A 27,325-nucleotide genomic window follows, 5' to 3' on the forward strand; every position below is an offset into this window, starting at 1 on the left:
CTTGCTTCCTGCATTCACATGGGTATGTCTTCAATGGTGCTTTAAATTATTTGTGTTGGTGTTCTGGAAAAGCCTTTGAGGACAAAGTTACATATTGTTCGCATTTTATGCCTTCTGTGCTGAATGTTTTTACTCAAAGAGCCCTAACATGTACATTTAGGGTATTTTTTTCTCAAATGTCTGAAGAAGATTAGTTAAAATGTTTAATTTCAAGAGAAAGTTCCAGTACATTACACACAAAATTAACAATCTAACATCCTGCTAGTGGCTGTACATGCTGCAATAATAATAATATGCATCAGTATGAAAAGATTGGAAGGGAAGCACAATACTTATTTTGTTTTGCCAGTATAGTTCTGTCGGTCCACCACTTTGGTACAGACTGTTAAATTGCCATTAACTTTGTGACAGACATTTATGGTCGAAAAAATAACTGTTTTGATCGGACTAATGACAGTCCCATCAGCTTCAGCTGTCTGTTTAGTGCTAATTAGCAAATGTTCTATGCTAACATGCTAAATTAATATGGTAATCATGGATGAATTATGCTTGCTCAATATCTGCTCAATGTTAGCATTGTATTTGTGAGAATGTTAGCATGCTAGCATTTAGCTGTAGATTATTTTTAATGCATCAAAAGGATAAAAAGGTCATAGGCTTACCACAAGCAATATAACTTAATTCCCTGTGGACCAAAGATGCTCACAGTAGATTTAATTGAAATCTAGCCTTTTGTTTTGGAAATCTTTTTGTCAAACATATTGTGTCAAATATGTACATAATTTGACACCAGCATTATTCTACCAAAAAGCTCATGGTGTGGCTAAAGTGGAGGGGGTTCATCATCTGTGGAGGATGACATTGTACTGCAATGGTATTTTATTTTTGATATTTCTTATGTACCTGTTGATATTTTTTGCCACTATAAGAAAGGTCATATGTGCCTGAAAACAACTGGAATCATCTTCTGGAGACCATAAGTATTCATAATTATTTTCAAGGCAATCTGGCCAGTAGTTGTTCAGACCAAATCATTTGATGCTGACCCCCCCAATATTTCCACTAGGGACGACAAGGCTTGGTCTGTCACTGAAAAACTGCCAGCATCAGTATTTAGAGAAATGTAAGGAATGCATGTTTGTGAAATTGTTTAGTTTCATCTTAATGTCATGTAACACCACAGTTTGTCATGTTATATTTATCATTAGCTGTATGTCCTTTCTTAATAGCCTTTAGGTATGAACATTTTTAGCATATTCACATGATCTATTTGGATGTATATTTTTCTATATCCCTGTGTATCGAGAATCATCCTTAATTTTAAATCTATAAAACAACACTGACTGGAAGGAAGGAGTTAACCACACTTTAGAAACTACTGTACACCTCAGGAGTTAGTTTGAATAGGGTTTCCCAAAGCAAGTTCATAACATGGAAGTCCTCTTGTTGGCTGTTGAACTGCGGACCTGCCAGAGAACAGGCGAGGTAAGACTGATAGCAGTCGCCTTCACGGATCTCTGAATGGATTAGCCTTTGCTCTGGTGGCAGTGGCATTGTTCGCTTGGGTTGAAGGTGTAATGCTTTGCTATGTCACAGTGACAGAAATAACCTTCCTTTTTAGCAGCTTAGCATCTTCTTCTGCAACTCATTATAGCAACTATCCCCACTGCTTTTTTTCTGAAATGAGTTCTATATTTGGAAATCTTTTAGTTTTTTGGAAATCTGGTGATATTTTTCTGATTCTTTCTGAACGTTTCTTTTCCTGTGCAAGGGTGTTCCTCCATTTCAGCAGCATCACACTTATGAGAGATGGAATCAACATCTGAGACATGTTGAATGTTTTAGCAGCTGCTATGCTTCATCCATCTCCAGTGCAAGCAATATTTCATGATCTTATTGTATTAAATGCAAAAGCGATGTGAATATAAGACTAGTGCTTAGTGTATGTATGTGTACTTACTGAATGGAATAACAGAATTGTTTGTATGTTCCTTGTCTGAATGACTCAGTCCTTTGTTCATAGTTGATGTCTGCCTTGGGTCAAGAAGACTACCCTAAGGACACGATTCATCAAATGTATCATGTTTTGCAAACTTCCCAGCTTCCTGCCTCATTGTTCTTTGGTTTAAAACATGTATCCTCCTTGACTGGAAATATTTACTTAAACACATTGTCTATTTTTATTTCAGATGTGCTGCAGGATACACTGGCAACCCACTGCTTGGACAGAGATGTAATGTTGGCAACAATGAAGTCAATGGTACATGCTGTATTTTAATTCAGTAACATGACAGATATTGTTCTATCTTCTGGTTTGTTTTCATGTTAACAAAAGTTGCAAAGATTCCATTCATGTCATTAATCTGGATTTAATAAAGTGCTTTTAAATAGAGAGCTGGTACGTACTTTAACTATATGCTTTACTTCCCTGTTACAGTTAACTGCTATAACTGTGACCAAAGAGGAAGTGAAGGCTGCAATGGTGGTGTGTGCCGCTGCAAGGTGATCAAACAAAGAGACTTTTTTACACCAACTCTCTGGTTGTTGTTGTCTTTTGTATCCACTTTCCCACTAGAATGGACTGATTGCCTTGTATCTCATTTCCTTGATACTGTGTTGCAGATGAACGTTGAAGGCCCATCTTGCTCTAACTGTAAGTCTGGAACCTTCCATCTCAGCCCGGAAAACAAAGATGGCTGCTTGTCCTGTTTCTGTATGGGCGTCACTCAGCAGTGCTCCAGTTCTACTTACTACAGAGATCTGGTAAGGCCTTCACGTCGTATATGACAGTGACACAGCAGCAGTGCAATAGTATATGCTTCGAGAAGAAACCATTTAAACATCTGAACAACCAAACCAAATGTACAGTTGCACTGGATAAAGCAGCTATGCAGGAGCAAAAATCATATCAGCAACTGAGTTAAACATTTATTTCAAACAGAAAAGATGTGTGTGGTCTAAATTCAGGGAAGTCTAAATTTGTTCTCATCACACCAGTGGTTCCAAGCCAGTGAGATCACATCCATCAGTACTGTTTGCCAGAGATTGACTGATATCTCCCTGCTTTCTTTGGTTTTACCTTTTTTATTCTCTTTTCCCAAGCTCCAGTGATGCATAAGCACCCTATTGTTGTTTGTCACGATCAAAACTGCTGCGTAGAGTTAGCAGTAATTTTTATCACTTTATTATTTACATTCTTGTTTTTTTACTGCATCTTCTGCTTGATTGTATTTCCAAATGTGCTCTTGCAGGTGTCCTCAGTCTTTTCTCCAGGAAACTTTCAGGGATTCGCTCTGGTCAACCGTCAGCGCACCAATCGCATCTCCACAGGTTTCACTGTTGAGATTTCCACTGAAGGCACTCAGCTGTCCTACAGCAACTTTGACTACCTGGGACAAGAGCCTCATTACTGGCAGCTTCCAGGGGTCTACCAGGGAGACAAGGTCAGTATCAAAGAGCACATATAGCGGCTAATTCTGTAGAAGTAGCCCAAACAAGACCATGAACCCCTTAATACTGTATATAAGGGGCAGCGATCATCAGAAACTTGCAGACTGCTGCTATCCTATCGCTGTGTCCGTTTTGCTGCTTTGTCTTATTTCAAACCTTAGCCACTCTTTCTTTTCAAGCAGACTGCCTTTTCAGTCCATTGTTCAGCCTTCTTTGCCTCCATCGCTACATTTTGTTTCATCTCCTTAAATCTGTGTATTCACAGGGTAAAATAATGTGCACAAATTTAATGGCCCCAGTGCTCACTTACATAACATAGCTCTCCGTGTTTTTGTGTTTGCCCCTTGCACTCTCTATAGAAAGATTCTTTCTTTGCTCGCGTGAAACGAGCAGAGCAGGTACAGTAATGTCAGTCAGTGGTTGTCATCGTGACTTTAGTTTGAAGTACAGTGTTGTCTGGCATGTGAAATAACTGTTGATGTGGTATTGTGTGAAACACTGAATGCCATACATTGTACTTTTTATGTGGTGCATATTCATACATTATGGATACACATTATGTTTTATGGTTTTAATAATTTCTTGATGTTTACTGCATATTAGAAGCATGGTATTTTTCAGCAGTGTTTGCAGCTTGCAGCTGAAGGTGGCCACTAGGGCGTCTAGATTTGGCCACGCGTATTGCACACAGAAATTGCTTTCTGCTCCGCCTCACATGAGCCATGTAAATGGATTGATCATTAATGGTCCATTAAAGAGCTTCATACAGTTTAACTTTCTTAAATAACACTGCCATAACACTCCCAAATACCATCAGCTCACTGATAAGGAAAGTGATCAAAGAGCTTGCTTTTTCCACATCAATAGAGTGACTTGCACTTACCAGAGGAGCAACTAAGGAAGGATGCTTCCATCTGGAACCTAATGGCCTCTGAACGTAAAGACACCCACAGATCCAAAAGAGCTAGCCAGGTATTTTGTGTGAACAGCACTGTAGTATGTTGTTGTGAAGGCAGCACTCGCACATCTAATGAGAATAATTAATGCACAGTGTTTCTGTTGTTATAAGCTAAAACAGTGAGAGTTTGTGGACATCTATGGAAATAGATCCCCTCAGTGTATACATGTAGCAGCATGGAGAATCACCTCAGTTTGATGAAGGGTCTCCGAGCAGGAGCATGTCGTCAAACTCTGCGTGAGCATTTGCATGTGTGTGAATCACAAAGAGTTGGCATAGTTGCAAGGAAGTTTCTACAGTGCAAGAATTTGTTGATGCTGTTGGGAGTGAAAACAAACAACCAGAGCCTTGTTGTGCAGCACATCGAAGCATCATAGACTAAAAAGCATGACTTAGCATGTTCACCTTCTTACAGTGATGTACATCAGTGTACATCATGGAAGAACTAAATTCTGAACCCCGCCCCTATCACTTTGACTCTTCCCATGGTTATGTATCTTCTCTATCTCTGGTACCCCACTTTTTGCCTCCCCAGGGTAATATCAGACAGCTGGATGATGAAGTCTGGGCACTCTTCTCTAACTTCTCCAATGGACAAGCTGGTTCACCTCGATTCGTTCCCTCCTCTAAATCCTCCTCCTCATTCTCTTCCTCTTCTTCTTCTCTGGTCCCAACATCTTCCTCCTCTCGATGGTCTTTACGTAATCTGAGCCCTCCGTCTCCTCCGTCTGGTATCACCTCTTCTGTTAAACCAACCAGACCCCAACACTATTCCCCAGGCCGTGCTCCTCGTCTGCAGGTACACTCAGTCAGAGTTTGCGAGAGGTTTACGAGCCTTTTTGTTTCTTGGCCATATTGGTGACTCCTTGTATTTCCTCTTGGGGGCTGGCCCTGCTGTGGATCAACAGAGCAAGAACACAGTGAGCAAGACTTCTGCTAGTGCTTCTGGGGACAGCAAGGTAGACAGTGGCATGACTGACTGGATTACTTCATGTCTCATAGGACACTGTAATGCTGTAAGTGTACTCAATTTGTCCAGCGTAGTTAATGTTTAGTTCAGAAACTCACAACAGCACATAACAGATTACAATTATGATCTACTAAAGCAATGCAGAATGTATTTAGTTTAAAGTTACCAAAGAATAGCTAATTCACAGAATCCCAGTGCTTGACTGGGTGGTATTTTCCATTGTTAAGCAAATAGCTCCCACTCAGTGCTGTCACTGTAATTGTCCACTTGAGAGAAACAGTGGTTTTACAATGGTCTTTCATTATACTGTTGTCTGGTTTAAAACAGCCTCTTATTGAAGCATGTCTTAAGCTGTCATTTTCACATTATTGACAGTGGAAGTTGGTGTTTTAGTTGTCAGACAAGGCACAATGCGACTTCCATGCTGTTATCCAACTGTCAGTGGGGTCTTTAATAGCACTCTTACTAGAAAACATGCACTTAAAAGAGTTTAGCTGTATGTCTCACATTTGTCTTGGGATTCTTGTAGGGCTTTGCTTTTCGACATGCTTGCCTGCTTGTACTGCTTCTCTGCCTTCTTATGATTTTAGTCTTGTTGCCTCTCTCTCCATCTGTGGCTTATTCTCCTTCCTCCTCTGCCTCTCAGTATGCTCTGGTCTACAAAGGTTTCAGCTTGCACCAGGATGATCTGCTCTACTGGCAGCTCCCAGCGCAGTTCAAAGGGGATAAGGTAACAGTGAAAACATTGGGGGGACGCCCCCTCCCTACCTCGGGTCAACCCTTCGAGGTCACAGAAAATACAGCACCTTTAGTATGCCTCAGCCTTCTCACTGCCCTTCAGCCCTCATCCTCATACTCCCTTCTACCCAGTCCCTCAGATGTCCACACTCCCTATGCCCATTAACTTTGTCCCAGCCATCCCTCCAAGTGACCACTTGTAAGAGAGACTTGTGCCATGTACCATGACAAGTATATTTTTTTGTTTATAATCAACACACACTCCATCTGTTACATACAATTAGAAAACTAGAAATATTCCATACTACTCTTTACCTAATTTAATTCAAGAAGGGCTCAAAATACAAACGGCAAAAGTCATATCTTCTTCTATAGAAGGGACTCAAAAGAGAATAATAAAGAAAAAGAATGGTCAAAATTTAAGCAGCAGAGGCCAAGATATCCTGACTTTTAGTCTATCATGGGCCTCCAAAAACCTTGAATCCTACAATTCCAAAAATGCAGGTAGATAGCATATTTTATTAGAACCCCCCTACATTCTAAATTCACCATTGTTTCAACCCACACCCCCAGTTTTTCTGTTAAAGACTTTAAGCTTTAACCCAAGATCGATCAGATAACCCAGATGACAACTATGACATCATCAGGGTTATTTAGGAAGCTCCATCCCAGAGCTATAGAAGACATTATATTAACTGTTTTCACAGTAAACAAACTAAATCCTGCTAACATGGTACCTCTCAAATGTCCCAAAAATCTTTTTCCTTTGATCCTTTACAAACTTCTAGTGCATCGGATTTGATGTAACTGCACACACTGTGCAGCTCTAAGTAGCCATCTGGCATTCATTTTTGCAGCACTGTTTGACCTAGCAAAAGATCTAAAGCTTCTTCCTTACTAATCCTGTTTTAGGTGGGTTCTTATGGTGGTAAGCTTAAATACACCATCTCCTATGTGGCTGGTCCAAGAGGAACGCTACTTGATGATGGTGACATCCAGATTATTGTGAGTATGCTGTCATGCTGATTCAATGTTTGCTCCCATGGTTACATGCATTTGTAGCATTTACTCACCTGTCAGTGTTGTTCCTGTAGGGTAACGACATCACTTTGGTAGCCCGTCAGCCCTGGCAGAGGAGGCAGCAGGGCAGCAGAGAGACTCACCAGTTTGAGGTTGTCTTCAAAGAGGTGAGTGGCTCATAACAGCACAGCTGTTACACGTTGAACAGAAAGTGTATCTGCAAGCATCTGGGCTGTTGAAGTGACCTTTGTGACTGAACCTGACCTCTCCTTCTGGAGAAGGGAAAGCAAAAAGGCAATTTTCCTAAATAAATGATCACATTATTCATTATTATTTATCAAAATATAATTTTAGTTCAAATTAAAATATACTAAATTGAACAATAAGCTTTCGTTCTGTTTCACAGGAAAACTGGCGTCGCCCTGATGGCATGCCAGCCACCCGAGAGCACCTGATGATGGTTTTGGCTGATCTGGATGACATCCTGATTCGAGCATCCTTCTCCACTGAGATGCGGTCCTCCAGCATCTTTGATATCAGCATGGAAGTTGCAGTGCCTAACTACAGCGGCTTGGCACAGGCCTTTGAGGTGGAGCAGTGCCGCTGCCCACCTGGATACCAGGGACTCTCTTGCCAGGTAATTATTCAGTCTTTTTGAATTTATCAGAATGTTTCTGCATTGTTGACTTCATTGTGTAAATCACATGCCTCTTTAAGGACTGTGCACCTGGATATACTCGCACTGGAGGAGGTTTATATCTTGGCCACTGTGAGCTCTGTGAATGCAATGGCCACTCTGACTCCTGCCACCCTGAGACTGGCATCTGCACGGTATGAAGCACTAGAATAGTGTACTGATACTGGTCTTGTTGTGGCTAGATTATAGCACCCTGACAAGATTGACAGATCTATAAACACGATATGTTTCTCTTTCCAGAGCTGCCTGCATAACACGCAGGGTGAGCTGTGTGAGCAGTGTGCGCCTGGCTTCTTCGGTGACCCCACTGTTGGCACTCCAGAGGACTGCCAGCCCTGCGCCTGCCCTCACACTGACCCAGACAACCAGTGAGTACTGGCACAGATACCAAGACATCACATTCCACTTCCTTTTATAGTTCAGACAACGTTTTTGTTATCAACCCGTTTCTCACCAACTAGCATGAAATATTTTATATTCACATTCCTACTGAAATAATCTGATTTTGTATCCTCTCGTACTTTATTTTTACAAATCAGGATTTTGTTGCCTAGCGCTGGTAAAAACCTACAGTATGTTGAAGAAATAGTGAGGACATTTTTCAGTAAAATGAGACCGTTTTACTGAAAAATGTTCCTGTACTACAACTTAGCTTCTTTTCTGTGTTTGTAACTCTTGTACCAGGTTCTCCCCCACCTGTGAGAGCCTTGGAAATGGAGGCTACCAGTGCACTGCATGTCAGCCTGGGTACACTGGCCAGTACTGTGAACGGTAAGATAACCCGAAGCATTCTCTTGATGTGAATCGAAACAGTTACTGAAATTATTTGAACTAGTTAATTTTGATAAATTCCCCATGCTGTAACAGTAGTGCAATTTTTAATCAAAACTTGAGTTGGATAAAACATTGTCAATGACTTGTTATTATGTCTGTTTCTACCATAATCAGCTGTGCTCCTGGGTATGTTGGCAACCCACAAGAGAGAGAGAAGTGTCGTCCAGACGATGGTAAGGCTACGATTTGTTTTAGTAGAAATTTGACTAAACAGAAACAAGAATTATGGCTTACTCCCTGATGTTGCTTTGTGAAATACCACTCTGATGCTCTGAAGAAAATATTCCTGATGAGTTTGTTATGACCTTTGGACTTTGCAGCCGCAGCCTCCCTGGTGGTGAAGGTTTATCCAGAGAGAGTCCAGGCATCCCAGGGTGGCCATGTCACTCTCCACTGTCAGGTGTCTGGCTCTTCTGTACACTATTTCCACTGGTCCAGAGAGGATGGACGGCCCATCTCCAGCAGCGCTGACAGACGCAGACAAGGTACATCACACACTTCAACCAACATGGCCACAACTAGTGTGGGATGGGTAGACATGATCATATCCTGTAGACCTGAGAAATCCTCAAATTGTTACTCAAGTATTATTTTTACATACATTTTAAAATGTTCTGATTTAACTGAATACACAAACTGCATATAATTGATAGACACAAAGGACATGTTATGTGTGAATACATGTTGTGTGTGTGTGCAGGAGCAGAGCTTTATTTCCCCAATGTCCAGCCAAGTGATTCTGGCGTCTATGTGTGTACCTGTCACGACCAGCGCAGCACCAACAGGAGCCGTGCTGAAATTGTTGTCACAAGTGTGTATGGTCTCACTGACTCTTTACACTTACATTCCACATCTACCTTCATCAATCAAGAAAATGCTATTGAGAATGACAGAAAGTACAAAGATGTTTTACCAGTGTTAGGTAGCATTAGATTTTTACAGGCTCTCCTATACATGTTGATTTGCTGCTTTTATTTTGTAATTTGCAATACTCAAGCTCTATTTATAAACAATTAATCAGTATAAACTAATTCTTTCTCTCCATTTCACCAGGTGTCCCATCCAAAGCTATTGAGGTGACAGTTGAGGAGCCCAAAGCCCAGACTGTCAGGGTGGGGTCTACTGTCAACTTCATCTGTACTGCAAAGAGCAAGGTAACAATGATCGATGATCATTATTATTTTAATTTATAATATTTTAATGACAAATATTTGTACATTTAAAGGAATAGTTCAACATCTTGCAGAAAGTTAAAACACTCCCATATCTGTCCATTAGATATAAAACTGGAGCCAGAGGCTGGTTAGCTTAGCTTTAGCATAGAGACTGGGAAACAATGGGAAACAGCTAGCCTGGATCTGTTCAAAGTAAAAAAAATTATCCACCTAGCAGCACCAATTAAAACTCACCTCTGGTCACCTGGCTGGTCCTGCACATATACCCCTCTAAAACCACATAGTGTTGTTTTAACACTTAGATCTTTGTAAAGATTAAACAAACAAGATATAATTGGTGAGGTTTAGAGGTGGTGGTAGGTATTTTCTTGTTTTTGAATAGAGCCAGGCTAGCTAGTTTCTAGTCTTTATGCTAAGCTAAGCTAATCATCTGCTGGCTCTATCTTCATATTTAGCATACAGATATGATGATATTGATATTCTCATTTAACTCTCATTAAGAAAGCAAATGAGCGTATGTCCCAAAACTATTACTTAACATTTAAAATGTTTTGCTAAAACTATGTGCTCTTAAAATATTTTACATAATAAAGTCTACCTTGTTTGCGATTGCATGCATTTTGTGATTTGTGTGTGTCTTTATCTGCTCACCCCTCCACAGTCACCAGCCTACACCCTGGTGTGGACCCGGATGGGTAACGGGAAGCTGCCCAACCGGGCCATGGACTTCAACGGCATCCTGACGATTCAGAATGTTCAGCCCGAGGATGCAGGCGTCTACGTTTGCACGGGCTCCAACATGTTTGCCATGGACGAGGGCAATGCCATCCTCTATGTGCCAGGTTTGTGATCCTAGGCACCGCATTCCATTACCCATCACCCATCACCCCCCGCTCACCCTACCAGCTCTGGCTCCTGTATTTTCCTTCCCCCTAAACTTGAGTCCCCCTTCAGCTTGCAGTGGTGCATGCTTCTCTGTTTTACTGCATCTGTCATTATGCAATGTAAACACTCAGCTCTGCTTTAACAGCATAACAAGCTTGCAGTTCTAACTCCCAATGCTTTTGCCTTTTGTTCTCAGATACCAAAATATAAGCCAATCCCGCTCTTCTTACTGCCTTTTTTTAACTCACTGTCTTGTATGTCTCTGATCAGTGTTTTTTCCTGGACTTTATATGAAGAAATACAGCTTGTGGGTTTGGTTAAAACTAAAACTGTAGGGTACAAATTTTCCAGAAAACACATGGGGCCAAATATACAGCTTTACATTTAACTAATGGGCACTCAGACTCCTGACACATCCACTTCATTGGGCCAAATGAGAGCTCTTTCACATTAGTGATTTGTGGGTAAAGCTTTCCGCCAACAATCTTTTTCTTTCCTCTTGTTTATGTATTTTTTCACATGGTTGAATTAATCGGTGGTGGTTTGGTTGCTTCTTGATCACTGGTAGAGTCGCTGGTTTCTGCTGTTAGAGGTTTCACTAGCAGGGTGCTGGATTCTGGTGTCTTTAACTTTCGGCTCCTCGGGCCCCTCCTGCCTGAGCTGAAGTGTATAATGATGAGGAGGAATGTGGATGCCACGATTGGTGCTAAGTGACCCTGAGACTGACATTCAAAGATGACTTGATATCTGGAAGAGAGGAGATAGGAAGAACCCCACTATCCCTGATTTTTTTTTTTTGTCACACCGTTTTCCTTCTTGAAAATACTGTCTGATGCATTACTCTCCTGATCATCCTGATCATGAATGTCACTGAACACAATGCTGCAATTAGCTATGCAGTTAGTTAAACCTGTGGTTTAATTCACTTTCTAAATGTGCTGTTACACTACTGTAATACTGCTGTAATGTCACTCCTTCAGTGTCTGCAAAAGTCGGTCCTGTATCGATTGTTACTTGTTAGATTTAGTTTGTAAAATATTCTAATCTGACTGCGAAATGCATAAGAAAAAGGGGGAAAACTTTTATCCTAATTTTGTCAAACTACAGTTGTATATTGTGGTCTTCTTATTTACATCCTGTCAATGATGTTGGCACATTTTCTTTTTTGATTGACTGAAATATGTTATCTTGAAATGTTTCCATGAAATTCATTGTATCAAAAATGTTAGAAATGGGAATTGGCCATGTGAATGCAGTTACCTTGCATGATGTGTGTTTACATGTAGGTATTTCAAGTGTTTTTATAAGAACATATTTTTATATATCTCTACGAACATCTTACACTTCAACAATCGCAGGTCACATGTAAACCTTTTTCTTTTTAAACCTTTTTAAATTTGTTCATTCATCACTCAAAGGCTATCTGCAAATATATCCAAAGGTGCTTCTGTAAAGATTTTACACTTACTGATTTTTTAGCATTTTTTTAAACAATACTTAACTGATGTAATGTACACATGTCACATTGTAATGTATTTATCTTAACTGTGAAAATACTTTGTGAAAAAAAGAAATTTGATTAAAATAATGACAATTGATTGAAGTGATTTGCTAATTCATGGATGGAGCTCATGTACATATGATTTTGATCAGTTCAGGATAACCACAAGCTGTATGTCAGCTTTTTAACAGCTGAAATGAAACTAATGTTTTAATGTTTAAAACCTCTTATCGCTACTAACCTGCATGTCTTGTGTGGCTACTCTGCATAACTTCATATCTCCTCCTGCTGCACAATCCTCATAGTCATGAACATTAAGTGTATGTGTGTTTTGTGTATTTTGATTTTGCATTCACAGCACAAGACGCATTTTGGTGCATTGTTGTTTTTGGTTTTTGGTTGTTGTAGAGTGTGAGATAAGTGTGATCTTTAAATAATCAGCCATTCCAACCAACAAACTTAATTTAAAAGTTTTATTCATTTTCTCAATAAATATTTATCAGGTAAGTGTGAAAATTGAATGCACATAACTATGAATTACATGGCACCAACCATAAAAAAAATTATGACCAAAGTAGGAAAATAATCATTTGCTAAAATGCTCTTGATGTTATGTTGGTGCCAGTTTAATTCAAGTTAATGATTTTTTTTAGCGTGTTTCTAACGTGTGTGCTGCTTTTTGGAGTTAATTGGACAAAACCACGATGGCCCACATTTGGAAACAGATAAGTGACTTCTGGGAGATGGGAGGTTAAACCGCTGTTACCCTGAAACCTGACCTCTCAGTTTACATGTCCCATCCCCCTTCCCTCCCTCCCTCCCTCCCTCCCTCCCTCCCTCCCTTCCTTCCACAACTCCAGAGGCCTCACAGACTCAGATGTTTTACACAGCCTATGAAATGTTTGAAGGACACAGAAAGCGTAAGTCCGCATGGGCATGGTTTTCTCTCTGCTGGGCTCCCTGGAGGGACCCACCTCTACCTCTCTATGTCATGCATGCACTCATCTTCTACAGCATGGATATACTGGTGGCCTGATAACGCCCATGTACAATCAACCAAGCAGCAGTTGCAGAAGCTCTCTACACTCTCTCACACATGACGGCCCAGAGCATCTGTGCTGTCTTACATGCTGTTTGTAAGCGCCTATAGTTGAATTTAGATCTAGAGATGGATATTTGCTTTCAGTACTGTATATCTAAGTTATCAAGTTACTGCCCATGCTTGGATTTTACATGAGCATTACTGGCTCCTACCTGGCATTTTGGGTTCATTGGGGTCCATCACTGCAGGAAAAAGTGCATGTTCATTCTTACGGGCAACTCCTCATGAATGTTGAGTCAAGTTTACATCTTTAAAAAAAGATCATGGTCAGTGTTGTACAGTAACTATAGGCCTTGCTAAACCCATTACATTACTTAAGAGAACTGGTAATAACTGGGATAATGTTGGAAAATATCCCTTTAAACTGCAAAACAAACATAACAAAGCCTTTTATTTCATGAATTTTAATTTGATGATATAAAAAAATTCTATATAACACTATAAAAAATGACTTTATGTTAATGAGATTACATTATCCAGCAACTCGTTGTATTTTATAAACAGGTTTAATTGCTCTTTTACCCTTGAAAAGGGACATTTTATTACATCTTCCCAAATGATTTAGTCTATTACATTATCAGGAGCTGGATGCTTACTTATATTTTCTGGGTGACAGCATCTCCACATTCAGAGACAAGAGATGTCCCTTCTTCTTTCTCTTGGCACTTTGCTCTTTCCGTTTTCTCCTCTGGAAACATGCTATTCTGGGAAATAGCTGTCATCTGGGCTTCAAACATCATACTGTGCTTAATACATCCCATCACAACATTATTACATCATAGCTGAATGTGGGTAGCAGACTTGTGTCCAATGTGAGAGGCCTAGTTTCAATGCGTCAGACAGGTAGAAATATACTTCAAATAATAAACAAACACAGTTTTAGCGACATTAATAGATAAAAGTCAGACTATATTGCAGTATGTCATTAGGAATTTAGATTCCATACATCCAAAGTATAAGAAAACATATTTTCCTTCTTTACCTCTTGTGGTGTCTAGCCATGAAGATAGTTCTATCTTTCCAGTTTTAGAGATATCTGTCTTGCTGCCTTGTAGATATCAATGCGCCCAGAGGATGAATCAAATTATTTTGGCAATCCAGACTTTTCATTTAGCGCCACTAGCAGGTCAGAGTTTTCACTTTGTGTGAAATATTTCATCCTCTCCCATGACTGATATCTTGGCACACATTTTTTGACAATTAGGGTCCCCAGAGAATGAACCCTAATTACTTTGGTGATCCCCCATCTTTTTCTCTAGCGCCATCATTAGGTCAGTTTTTTTTTTTGACAATGCAAAACTAATGACGTCCCCATCAGCCTCAGCTGTACTTTGTGTTTAGTGCTAATTAGTAAATTAGCTCAAAGTTGTTCCTGTGCAGTATAGCCTCACAGAGCAGCCAGTCTCCCCCATAACAGACTTTACAAAACTCAATGTATCCATCTTAGATGTTACTTGTGCTACGTGTGTTCAGTGTCATGTCTGCCCCATGTCCCACAAAGGACATCTCTTTGCCATGGGTATTGGTGTCACTACAGTTAGAGGGTATAAACTCTGCCCAGTCCCAAAGGTTTTTAGCCTGCTTGCATGGCCTCCTACTCCTCCCTCCCTACTGAAAGAGGCCTTTCCCTTGCTCTGTCACCCTGGGATCATATGGGATTGAAAATGAAGTCTAGCACCCTGCCAAACTGGCGCAGACAGCAAAATCCCCAAAGGCCATGCCAAGGCCTGCCTGCCACATCTCATCTGTTCCGTCTACTCTAAGGATCTAGACTGCCAAAGGTGAGGGTAGGGGCACGAGCAGAGGCAGAGGCCATCATTCTCTCTCAGTCTGATAAATTCATGTAATCAAAAGCATTTCCACAGCTATATGACAATATAATATCAGTATAATGCCCAAGCAGTTATCGTCCTGACCAGGTTTCATATTCCACTTCACTGCCGCACCAATAGACCAGTTTGCATTATCACACTTTATTTCTCCACACGCCTGTGAGAAGTCTCACTCTGCGTTTTGAGCTGTGTCTGACTGGTGTGTCTCCTTCTGTAGCTGCAGAGGGGGCCCAGCCTGTGGCCACCATCACTCCCTCAGTGCTGAATGTCCAGCAGGGCCAGCGGGCAGAGTTTCGCTGCACAGTGACTGGGAACCCAACTCCTGCCATTGAATGGATTGGTATGACCAGTTAGAACTCCACTTTTGTAGTGCTGTTGAGTTATATTCATAGTAATTTGAGTTCAAAGGCCATTCTTTGTTGTATGATCCTGAGAAATTCAGTCCAGTACAAAATCGCACCAGGTTGTTCACCCTGCAGCCTTCAGTGACAGGGTGTAACTGTATGATTGTTACAGGACGTCCGGGGAACAGAATGAGTCCCAGAGCTGTGATACGAGGTGGCATACTGACCATCACAGCAGTGGACCCAGCTGATGAGGGAGAATACACCTGCAAGGCCCTGAACACTCATGGGGAGCACACAGCGCGGGTTTCCCTCTTTGTCCAAAGTATGCTTTGTTTTTATGTGTGTATGAATGTGTATTACATTGTGGGGGCTTGCCTCTCTTTTGATGACAAAATGCAAGACCCACAATGTAAATCATTAGATTTTATGGTTAGGACTTGTTTAAGATTAGGGTTAGGTTAAGATTAGGATAATGATTGTGGTTAGGCCTGTATTGATTATGGTTAAGGTTAGGTAGGTTGGGTTACTTCTCCAGGGAGTTCCTGTGTGCAATGTCCCTTAAATTTATGGAAACAAGTGTATTTTTGGACCTCACATATAAGTTGAAAACACAGCAGTTTACATTTTTCTAAAAACAAGGGAAAATATTATTTTAAACCACTAGCTTGAAACAACAGAAGTATCTCTCACAATTTTTTTAATCTGTATAGATATCAGATAGGTCAAATGCTATATTTAGCTCATCATCCTTTTGCTTTAAAGCGAGACTGTGCACCTTTTGAAAATATAAATAGCATAAACCGATCACAAAAGAGTTTAGTTCATAAGCAATAACGTACACTCTTGCTCAAGTAGATAAACTGAGGGGTTTTGGTGCAACATTGTTACCTGGTCTGAGATAGAAGCTGACATGTTTACGGGAATCCTGTTGGTCAATTACAATATTCTTCATGAATGAAATCCACTCCTATGTCAGCCTCTAGTGGGATATGACTAGTAGCTTATGGTGGCTAATGTTAGCTAATGTTAGCAAACTAAGAGATATTGCTGTGTAAATGACATTGCTGAGCCTTTTAATTGACTCTGTTCTGTTAATAGATTAACTTTTCACTGACTTTATCACAAAGGAAAAACAATAAGTAAACGTAACAAAAGTAAACAACTGAACTGATGAAAAATTAACTGTCAAGCTCAAGAAGTAGGGGTGGGTATATTTTATGTTTTTTCACAATGCATTTTATTTGGTCAGAGTCTAACCCAAGTGGCCTAGGCACCCTGCCCCAAGTCCAAGTCAGTCCCCAAAATATCCATGAAGTCCATGAAGGCGACACCTTGAGGTTGTACTGCCGAGCATCAGGAACGCCCACCCCGAAGCTCACCTGGCTGAAAAACGGAGGACAAATCCCTCAACAGGTGAGACACCTGCTGTCTCTGTGGCTGAATGATGGCTATAACATGCATCAATTAAAACTGGAACTCTATTTACATTCTGCTGTGGTATATCTCTATCTCACACTTCAAGGTGTGTCCCGTGCCGATGGTATTTCATCATACTGTGTCAGTTTTTATGACTGTTTCAGCATTTTGACCATTTACCTATTTTTCCCTCCCTTCTGTTTGTCTCCTCCCCCCCTGTTTTTTTTTTGATCCCACCCTGTTCTGACGTTTGCTCAGGCCATTCCCTCTCACGGTTTCCATCAGTTTAAAAGCAACAGTCTCGATGTGTTACAGAGACGTATTGAGGAGCTGCAGGTCTGTCCATCTGTCCGCTGTCTGTCTGTCCTGTCTCATAGTTCACATCAATTGTCCTCTACTGACCTCGTCTTCACACATTGTCGACTAAGTGCATGATCAAACATGTCCTTAATTCACACCTTGTAAACCCCGTTAATTTACCACAGCTGCTCACTAAGTCCCTTTAGACCTGATGCCAAATACATTAAAACCTACTAGCTGGATCTTGTTGACGTCTTAGTGTACTTGCATGCAGTACATGTTTTTATGTTGCGTTTTATTATTAAAGTGTTCCATAGTCTTTTGTTTTGTACCGTCCACATCATACCATCTCTGACGTGTTTGGGCTCTCAGCACCCAGTTGACCCTCATCATTCCATTCAGTGTATTAACAGGACTAAGTATACAGTAGGTACTGTAGGTATTTCAGACATATTTTGCTCCATGCCAGGCGTAGCCCGCTGCCCCCCTACCCATAGGGGTATTGTGTTAGTCTGGTTTCTGCACAGCCCTCCTCAGCTTGGTGAGGGCTCCGGGGCCTGTTTAGTTCTGCCTCAGAGAGCCACTGCGTTGTGTCAGCCTTTCCCAGGGGGAGCTAGGCTCTGCCGTGCGACCACGCAGAAATTCTGTATGCTCTAGCAAACGGCTTGCTTTGAAAACTCGTCAATGGGTTCAGACACTCATTGAGCCAGGGCCCGCCTCAGCCACTGCTCGGTTTAGCCTCCCTCACGGTTGAATGGGCCGGAGCTAAGCAGCTTTGTCCATGGATGCCCCAACAACCCCCGGATACAGTAATCTCCCCCAGTAGACCCTCCCTCTTGATTCCCCTCCCCTTTGAGGTGTTTCCAAACTTTATAAAAGCTCATTTTCAGCCTTACTGGGTCTCTGACCGCTATGTGGAGTAGTGTACAAACAAGTCAAGTTGTTGCTCATGAGTCAAAAAGCCATGAGAGTGCTTTAATATGAGTGTTGAAACGGATGCAGGGTTTTGGTTCCTACTCCATATTTGCTCTGAGATATTTGATGGTGGATATTTTGACTTCAGTGGCATGGGCTAGTGATTATTCCCAGATTTTACAATACAGAACTGCTTTGTAATGCTTATTGAGTAACCTCTGGCTCAAATCAATGTGTCACAAACTGTCAATTCTAACTCTCCTAATGTTTTCATCATAAACCATTCATTTCTTTTAGAATAAAGATACTAGTGTAGTAAATTATCACTGGTCATGATATATTAACAAATTATAACTTAACCAATCATTGTAGAAATATTGGCACTGCTTTTTATGCAGTTTGTGTCATAGAAATCATCAGTCAAAAAGACTGAAGTGTAGCAATAACAGCTCTTGTCTTGTTGATCTACGCTGTAGTGCTTTTGTGTCGCTATTAGCTAGTAATGTCATCATGTCAGCAATGTTATATTTGTGTTGTTTCAAGGGACAAGATACAGGTGAGTGATGTGCTTTGTCTTTATTATATGAGGTATGTGTGTTTTTATGGTGTAAATATTAGTAAAAGCATATTTCTGTGTTGTAAAGTGCTGTATATTATGGCAGCCATAAGCCAGTGTAATTAGTGTCTAATCTGGTCACTTATTGGTTTGTCCTCTCCAGGCCCGCATGGAACGCACTGACATCGGTACTCTGCTCATCCCCAACATCAAGATATCCGACTCAGGCACTTACATGTGTGTTGGTAGCAACAGCATTGGCTCAAATAGTGCTCCCATTAAAGTCACTGTGCTTAAAGGTGAGATTTCATGGTAGTCAAATAGAATCAGCCCACCTCAAAAGTTTGTTGGTGATTGATTCAGAGGTTGCAATATTATGTTTAATTTAGTTGTGTAGTTTTAAAAAAAAAAAGAAGTTTTTTGGATAATTTCTTTTCTGGAGGATGTACTGACATGGGAACATTCCGTGTGTAGTCACACTGAATTAAAGAAAAATTCACAAGATAAATAAAACAAGATATTAATAATCATAATAGTTGCCAAAATCCGACTTGAGCATACAAACACGTGCAAGTGCGGTTATATAAGTGTACCCCCTTTACAATGGATAAGAAATATATAAAGTGTTAGTCCTTTCCTGGACAAGTTCGGCACAATAATAACAAAGGTTATATTGAAGTAAAATTTTTTTCCCCATCCAAAAACTCATAACCTTCCCCCTCTACCCTTCATGATATCCACCAATAACCCACCTTCCCTCTATGCACAATTTCCCCCCAAGGTTACCCAGCATCCGGGATACACAGTATCACACAAAAGTAGCTTCATAGTAGTCGTGTCAGTCAATGTAATTTTCAAAATAGTACAAAACAAAAAATTATCCCTTGCGTCAGCCATGATAAACTTTATAATACATCCAAAATAAAATAAAGAATCAGTACTTCCTGTAAGGTAACACGACTCTAGATGTCAGCGAAAATCTGGACAACATGAAAGGTCAAACAGGAAAAAATGATGTGGTGCTTTTGTTTGTGTTTGTGCAGCGGACCATAGCTCTTCCGTGGTCAGCATCCAGCCATCTATAGCTAATATTGTAGAAGGCCAGAGTCTGGAGCTCAACTGTTTTGCTCATGGAAATCCTCCTCCCAAAGTCACCTGGACGAGAGCCAGCGGACACCTCTCCTCTAACCATCAGGTAATCACATGAAGATGCAAAAATGGAAAATGTACATATTTATATGTGCATCATTGGGCCCCCATTTGATTAGACATGCTGGTAAAGATAATAGATTACTAAATCTTTGAATGTGATTTGACAGAAAAATCACTTAGGAAAGCTAATTCTTAAAATCCACTTTTGTAGGGAATGTATGCATTTGCCAACATTTTCATATCATGTTTGTATTAATTTCAGAATATTATTTCTATGTAGTATTATTTGCCAGTAGTAGCAGTAGAGATGGTAGTATAGTAGTATCAAGTATCAGAAGTAAAATGTATCAGAAGTAAAATGACGAGTTTTCTTGTAACTGACGTGACTACTTTCCTTGTCTGCTGTGTGCAGGTTCTGGGCAGTCAGCTGCGGATCCTGTCAGCCACTCCAGAGGATTCAGGGGAGTATATCTGTCAGGTGCAGGGCAACCATGGAAACCAAGGATCCCATGTCCACCACGCCTCTGTCTCTGTGTCTGTCACTTCATCCTCTTCACGTAAGTTAGGCAACACTTTAGGTCTCATACACGGTGGAATATTAACTGTCTTGTTTCACAGACAGATAAAAAAATATTTTGTATAAATAATAACAAAGAGCCCATTTTGATATTTTCAAATGTTCCTGCTGTACTTAACTGTGCTTGATGTCTGTCTGATGAGCCTCGATAGTCAATACTTCCTCACCAAGGAAATTACAGTTGTTGGCAGCAGTCAGAGGCTGGGAGGAACACATTCAGGATGGCATTACATGGCAGGGTGTTGTTCTCAGACTAACACTGCCTCACTTCATGAATGAACTTTCCAGTTGTACTTTCCAGTGCTGCCCAGTGTGACCTCAGATTGAATGATTTTCCTCGTTACTGTCCCATGATCTTATCCTCATTCACTCCTTCCTGGACTTCAGTGATGTTTGAGTTCTTTAACCACTGCCAGTGAAGGCCATAGCCACATTGAATTATAATTTGTTACTTCAGGTTTCTGTGAATAATAAGTAAGCTAAAGTAGGTGAGATAGTGAACGGTAAAGCTTGAATATAATCTGTCCAGAGCCCTAACTGCTGGTTTCTGCTCAAGGTCCTCAGAGTCCAATCATAGCCATTGAGCCTCACAGTGCTGCAGTGCGTGTGGGGGAGTCGGCAAGCTTCAGGTGCAGGGTGTACCGCGGAGCCCAGCCTGTCAGATTGGAGTGGAAACTGGCCGACAACCAGCCACTGCCAGGTAATAACCACACACGCTGAGGAATAAACCTGCTTAATGAGTTCTGATTTTATGATGACATTATTTGCAAGCAATTACAGCTGCAACCCACCCATGAATTACTCATCTGTTACTTTATTTAATGACTAATTTAAAATTTGTTTTTATAAATTTTCTTTAGACTTGAGGTGACAGCTTTTGCATTACTAAAATACTGCAAGACATTTATCCTTTAGAATCAACTAAATGCTACTAAATACCATCTTTCATTAGACCCCTCCTTAATCCTAAATGCCCACTTATTATTATTATTATAAACCCCATACCTCCTGTGTGACATCACCAGGATACTTTAGGAAACTCCCTCCAGAGCCACAGAAGACATTATACAACTCTTCACACAGGCTGAGTATTGCCAACCACGTTTAGTGAACTGAATGTATAAACTGGTGGACTGCCTCTTTGAAGTGCAGCATCTACAGCAGATCTAATGTTTCATTTGCTACTCTGTTCTACAGATAATGTTAAAGCTAGCTCTGATGGTTCTGTTATTACCATTACCAATGCCCGCCCTGTGAACCACGGTGCCTACCGCTGTGTGGCAAGCAACCCGTTCGGCATCACACACACCATTGTGTCTTTGATTGTCAAAGGTAAGCTATGCATATCAGCATGGACACGTTTATACGTTAATTTTGTGACAGAAGGACATTTCACATTTTAGTCATTACACACCCTCAAACCTCTAAGTGGAGGGTTCCCCCTAGTGGTTGATCAGATACACAGCCATACCAGTATTTTGTATCTGTGTCCTCAGAGTCTCCTGTTGCCACCGTCACTCCTCGTGGACCGGTGCACATCAGGGTGGGGGAACCCATTAACCTGGAATGCCAGGCATCAGGAGAGCCCCGACCCTCAGTCTCATGGCACAGGCTGGACAGCAACCGCAAGACCATGCTGAGCAGCCCCGTGCCCATGGAGTCCAATGCAGTCATGCAGGTACTGACATCTGTAGAACAGTTTAACTTATTTGAAATCAGCTTTGTTCTGTTTTACAAATGTGTGTTTGTATGGTGAGATATATCCATTTTTCCTCTTATACAGATACTAGTGGCGCGTCCAGAAGACAGTGGCACATATGTATGCACAGCTCGCAACAGCATGGGCACTACCGAGACCAGGGTGGAGGTCATCGTTGAGGGAGGGGCTCGAGTGCCCACAGTGCCTAGGGCCTCTGTTCCTGAGCCGCTGATGGTTACGGTGGAGGGGCAGACTGCAACGCTGCGCTGTGAGGCCCATGGTAATGATGGCTAAAAATCTTAAAATTTGAATGCCCTGTCTTTCTGTGGCATTTTTAATGTTACACACTGTACCCAAGTTTAAATACACCCATACCAACATTTTTATTGTATGTGAAAGCCACAAGAATAAAATATTATCTTGTGTACCAATTTGCCTTTCTAGGCTTCCCATCCCCGTCGATCACCTGGTCCAAGCTGCGGTCTCCTCTGCCTTGGAGACACAAGGTTGTGAATAACAGCCTGGTGCTGCCCAATGTGGGCCGCCAAGACTCTGGAGAATACATCTGCAGTGCCACCAACAACATGGGCACCACTGAAGTCACCATCATGCTAGATGTAGAGAGTGAGTGTTGTGGTTCTGCTGTTTGCTGTCATTTTATTTTGTTAGTTTTGTTTTACTCCTGCTTTAAATAGATCATGAACTTAATATACAGAGAGTAGAAATTCTTATTTTGCAATGCATGTCTCATGAGAAAATACATTTACCTAATAAACCTTCTCCTACCTCTAGCCCTTCCTTATGCCACTTCTCTGCCTGATGATGTGGCTGTGCGGGTCGGGGAGGTGATCAGGTTGCAGTGCCTGGCCCATGGCACTCCTCCTCTGACCTACACTTGGACCAAGCTGGATGGAAACCTGCCACCGAGGGCCGAGGTTAGCGGAGGGGATCTTCAGATCAACCTGGCTACTGCTGAGGATGCTGGGAGCTACAAGTGCATAGCCAGCAATAAAGTGGGCAACAGCGAAGTGGTTGCTAAAGTAACAGTCAGATGTAAGTTATAAAGTTACATGTTATAAATAATGAACAGCTCAACACAGGAACCTAAATATTGTTTATTCAGGTCTCCTACAGGTGTAGATAGTTAGCAAATATTTAGGAACATCTAAAGATTAAGTCTCTGTCTTTCCCCTCTGTAGCCCCCTTGGCAGTGCGTGTGTCACCCCAGGTTGAAGTAAAGGCCCAGGGCAGTGCTGTTGAGTTCACCTGTTCGGCAGCAGGTGGTATAGAAACAAAAATTGAGTGGCTGAAAGAAGGAGGAGCCCTGCCACCAAACCACCACATCAAGGATGGGGTGCTCAGGTGACTATTTGTTGAAAACAGACAGCAATACAAGATTTAAAAAAAGCTCTGAATGTTACATTGTTAATGTTATATAATGATGTTAAAGAACTGCCAATGGTTTACCCATTAACAACTGGTATTTACAGCTGAGTATTTTCCAAAACCTATTTAGCACAATTTGTACATAATATGTACTTAAATGATAAGGCTGGCGATCTTCTATATTTTTTTATTATTTTCAACAAATCCCATGAAGAAACCAAAACCAACCAGTATTTTATGACTTCCTCAGCCTGTCTCTGGAGCTCAGAACCAAGCCTGTTGGTTCCCTCTAAAGATGTAAATCTTCAAGAAAGTCACAAACATATACTTTCATTATTTCATTATTTAAAAAGGATAAATAATTTCCTAAAAGAGCTGGGCACTGTAGTTTTTAGCAAACATCCCTCAGACAGGAGTAAAAAGTGCATTTGTTGGAGCCATGTATTTGGTGCTTTAGCAACTATTTAAAGCAGCATGGTGTAGTATGTTTGATTCACTCAAAATAAGTGCCAATATAAATTTCAATAAAGAAATATGTCATCCACTGTATCGGCATGGCTTATTCATGTGTTTTTAATACTTTATGGAAAACAATTGTCGTACATAGGAATAAGTTACATCAGGCTTTGGCTTCAGATTTGTTAGTAGAATCAATTAATTGCTTTTTTTGGTCTTTTCATGGTAATTGCTGACAATAACAAAAAGTTTGAAAATCACCAGATGTATCCTTTAATGGGCTTAAACATTCAGTTCAACTGAAATTAAATATTGTGTAATATGTGAAGCAATTGTGAAGTGAGAACCTAACCATGGCTTGTTTTCATGTGTGTAACTTAATATTTCTCTGCAGGATTGAGAACCTTGAGCAGAGCAATGAAGGTGTTTATATCTGCAGAGCCAGCAGTGTGTATGGTCAGGCACAGGACACTGCCAGGTTGACCATCCAAGGTCTGTTACATTCACTGCAAATATACAAGTATACACGCTGCTCTAAAGCCAAATATAATTGTTGCTTTTCTTTTCTTTTTCACAGCGCTACCAAAGGTGATGATCAATGTGCGTACTTCAGTACAGACTGTGATGATAGGGAACTCCGTGGAGTTTGAGTGCCAGGCTGTTGGTGACCCTGAGCCCACAATTAAGTGGAGCAAAGTTGGTGGGTCCCTGCCCGCACATATCATGGTGAAGGGCGGCATGCTGAGGATCGATCAGGTGACAGAGGCCGATGCAGGACAGTACCGATGTACGGCTACCAATAACGTAGGCTCAGTACAGTCCCAGGTGGTCCTGAACGTCCAGTGTGAGTGCACAAGAGAAAAAGACAAAATTTATTTATAAACATTCTTTTCCTTCCATCTCACACACATACACCTACACACACACTGATGTATTATGCTGGTAATTAAGCTGTTAATTTAAATCAATAGAGCTGTTCATTTACTGTAAATCATTTGACTGTTTGCACAGCCCTTCCTCAAATTGCTGCGCTGCCTGAAACTAAGGAGGTGACAGTTGGGTCTGATGCAGTCTTGCCCTGTGTGGCTTCAGGATACCCTGTACCTGAGATCAAATGGTCCAAGGTAACCAAGATATGTATAATTCAATAAATTAAATTTTTGAAGATAGACTTTTGTATTCCTCTGTGATGTCTATTGTCTAGATTCTTGCCAACTCATATGGCTGATATCTTTTATATTACAGATTTTGTTACCGTGTTTGTTTCTGTGTCTAGGTGGAAGGAGAGCTCCCTCCTAAGTGTTTCCAGGAAGTCAACGTGCTGACAGTTCCTCGGGTCACCCATGAGGATTCTGGGACATACGTCTGCACCGCCTCTAACAAACAGGGAAAAGTGGAAGCCTTTACTACACTTCAAGTTCACGGTTGGTCTGCAGAGTGGAGAATACTGTAGGAAAGAAAGAAAATGTTTGCGTATGAGCTGCATAGTTAACTGTATCTGACTATGAGATTATGTGCTTTTTCAGAGAGAGTGATGCCATACTTTGTCCAGGAACCCTTGTCCTACCTGACGTTGCCCACCATCAAAAATGCCTACAAGGCTTTCAGCATTAAGATCAACTTTAGACCTGATAATGTTGATGGTAAGGAAGTACAACCTTAACGTAACCTTAATGTTTTATCTTACATGTTTCTTGTTGAATGCAGTGTGGTAATGCTTTTTGCTTTTTGTACTATTTTGTGGATTATGTTTGTCACATTTCCTGATGTATAATTTACTGCGTCTTCTGTCTCTTCCCTCTCTCCCTCACTTCTTCCTTTCACCTACATGGTGGGAAGGTCTCATATTGTACGCTGGTGAGTCTCAGTGCTTGAGAACCACAGGAATGTAAGACTGATGTTGGCCATAGTGCTTTTTGGCTCCATCAGACTTTCACATAATGATTTAGGGGCTGTGAAAGAGATGCAAGATAGTGCATGGCCTATATTTTCATACAGGCTTTTCAGTCATGATTACCATTTTTAGCAGTATTAAATTCATCAAGATGAATGAAATGCTGCATGCGAATTTTAATTTTAACATCACTGCAGTTCTGAAAATAGTGAGAGCTACAGTAATTCAAATTGCTCTTGCAAGTATTTAGATGGTTTCCTTTACATTGCCAACATTTGTTGCTGGATGTGTGGGGACAGTTAAATGATGGAAAATCAAAGGAACAGTATTATATATATTGACTGCCCACTTATGTGTGACTGTTTGGCAACAAATAAGCTGCAAATTAAATGCAAAAGTTTAAATGTGTGATACAAACATTTGCAGCATATCATGTCTAAACTTACTTTACACTTAAAGAATCAAGTTTGTGTTGCACATTTATGCAATCTACTATCTATAGATCACTGCTTTTCACAGCTAGATAGACGTGAAAGAGGGCATTTTCCCACTTCCCAATGAGCCTCTGTGGCTCATACAAAGCATGTGTTCCAGGCATGTGGAGGACTGGTTAATAGTTGTACTTTGCAGCCCAGTGACGGATGGCAGGTTACGACCTGGCTTTGGTTGGCTTTAAACTTGCGTCACCATAGCATGCTGCTTTACCACTGAGCTTTCAAAGAGTGTACCTTGTATATGAATTACTCCACTGAAACAATGTCCATCCTAACAAGTCACTTGACTCTCATGTTTAATCTAAAATCTTGTTTTTCTTAAGTGAAAATTTCTACCAGTGGGATCAGATGATTGTTTCAGTAATGTTTCAGAAATAAGTGGTATTATTTTGACACAGAGCTGAAGAGTGAAAATTGTTCCACCATTGACTTTAACTATACAAATCAAGTTCCATTTGATATACAAATACTGGAGGATTCCACTTTCAAATAAAACTGCTACATTTATTGACTTATTAAGATGGATATTATTGTAGGGTATGCATTGAGGATTCACTTTTTACTAGTACTTACTCACCCTGTTTTTGTGGTGTAGGTATGATCCTCTACAATGGCCAGAGAAGGACCACAGGAGCAGACTTTATCTCTCTGGGACTTGTGGGCGGCCGCTTAGAGTTCAGGTCAGTTTATGCTTTTGTTGAAAATTCTCCTGATTGACAGAAAAACAGCATGACTTGTTACTAATCATCTGTTAACCTATTGTCTCAGGTTTGACGTGGGCTCCGGCATGGCCACCATACGCGACCCCAACCCTGTCAAACTGGGAGAGTTTCACACAGTTGAGCTGTATCGCAACCACACCTTGGGCTACATCATTGTAGATGGAGGGGAGCCCATTAACGGCAGCTCACAGGTACTTGTCAATGTGAATGTGTCTACTGTCACATACAGTATGTGCATTTGATTTGTTT

General features: G+C 40.9%; 2 protein-coding genes across 8 annotated transcripts in view; both read left to right on the forward strand.

Annotated features, from left to right (window-relative positions):
- The window catches only part of LOC123975176 (basement membrane-specific heparan sulfate proteoglycan core protein-like), a gene marked incomplete at its 3' end in the record, with an annotated part of 647,231 nt that overhangs the window by 612,606 nt on the left and 7,300 nt on the right, over nucleotides 1–27,325 (forward strand). For 4 of the 7 annotated variants that reach the window (XM_046056411.1, XM_046056415.1, XM_046056416.1 and 1 more), the window contains 38 exon segments: nucleotides 2,190–2,260; nucleotides 2,438–2,502; nucleotides 2,623–2,763; nucleotides 3,252–3,443; nucleotides 7,029–7,121; nucleotides 7,211–7,303; nucleotides 7,543–7,773; nucleotides 7,854–7,967; nucleotides 8,074–8,201; nucleotides 8,518–8,604; nucleotides 8,782–8,840; nucleotides 8,988–9,152; nucleotides 9,368–9,478; nucleotides 9,721–9,821; nucleotides 10,504–10,684; nucleotides 13,089–13,148; nucleotides 15,380–15,502; nucleotides 15,679–15,831; nucleotides 16,759–16,922; nucleotides 17,184–17,261; nucleotides 18,860–18,995; nucleotides 19,740–19,891; nucleotides 20,261–20,405; nucleotides 20,982–21,125; nucleotides 21,623–21,757; nucleotides 21,922–22,103; nucleotides 22,209–22,404; nucleotides 22,569–22,748; nucleotides 22,917–23,177; nucleotides 23,324–23,486; nucleotides 24,361–24,458; nucleotides 24,544–24,810; nucleotides 24,978–25,090; nucleotides 25,243–25,390; nucleotides 25,493–25,609; nucleotides 25,806–25,823; nucleotides 26,950–27,034; nucleotides 27,123–27,267. In XM_046056411.1, coding sequence (XP_045912367.1) covers nucleotides 2,190–2,260; nucleotides 2,438–2,502; nucleotides 2,623–2,763; nucleotides 3,252–3,443; nucleotides 7,029–7,121; nucleotides 7,211–7,303; nucleotides 7,543–7,773; nucleotides 7,854–7,967; nucleotides 8,074–8,201; nucleotides 8,518–8,604; nucleotides 8,782–8,840; nucleotides 8,988–9,152; nucleotides 9,368–9,478; nucleotides 9,721–9,821; nucleotides 10,504–10,684; nucleotides 13,089–13,148; nucleotides 15,380–15,502; nucleotides 15,679–15,831; nucleotides 16,759–16,922; nucleotides 17,184–17,261; nucleotides 18,860–18,995; nucleotides 19,740–19,891; nucleotides 20,261–20,405; nucleotides 20,982–21,125; nucleotides 21,623–21,757; nucleotides 21,922–22,103; nucleotides 22,209–22,404; nucleotides 22,569–22,748; nucleotides 22,917–23,177; nucleotides 23,324–23,486; nucleotides 24,361–24,458; nucleotides 24,544–24,810; nucleotides 24,978–25,090; nucleotides 25,243–25,390; nucleotides 25,493–25,609; nucleotides 25,806–25,823; nucleotides 26,950–27,034; nucleotides 27,123–27,267 — 5,095 coding nt within the window. 7 annotated transcript variants of the gene reach the window in all.
- LOC123975201 lies at nucleotides 4,399–6,409 on the forward strand. The gene is made up of 3 exons (XM_046056472.1): nucleotides 4,399–5,207; nucleotides 5,317–5,367; nucleotides 6,025–6,409. The coding sequence occupies exons 1-3, from the start codon at nucleotides 4,845–4,847 to the stop codon at nucleotides 6,280–6,282; spliced, it is 672 nt and encodes a 223-aa protein (XP_045912428.1). The 5' UTR covers nucleotides 4,399–4,844; the 3' UTR covers nucleotides 6,283–6,409.

Source organism: Micropterus dolomieu, linkage group LG08, assembly GCF_021292245.1.
Source record: "Micropterus dolomieu isolate WLL.071019.BEF.003 ecotype Adirondacks linkage group LG08, ASM2129224v1, whole genome shotgun sequence".
Classification (NCBI taxonomy): Eukaryota; Metazoa; Chordata; class Actinopteri; order Centrarchiformes; family Centrarchidae; genus Micropterus; species Micropterus dolomieu.

Bases quoted from the DNA above. Each gene is read 5' to 3' on its own strand.
- LOC123975201 (XM_046056472.1), top strand. From the start codon at position 4,845: ATGGAAGAACTAAATTCTGAACCCCGCCCCTATCACTTTGACTCTTCC. The intron at 5,208-5,316 runs GTACACTCAGTC...GTGGATCAACAG, and splicing joins GCCGTGCTCCTCGTCTGCAG to AGCAAGAACACAGTGAGCAA. The intron at 5,368-6,024 runs GTAGACAGTGGC...TCTGCCTCTCAG, and splicing joins GTGCTTCTGGGGACAGCAAG to TATGCTCTGGTCTACAAAGG.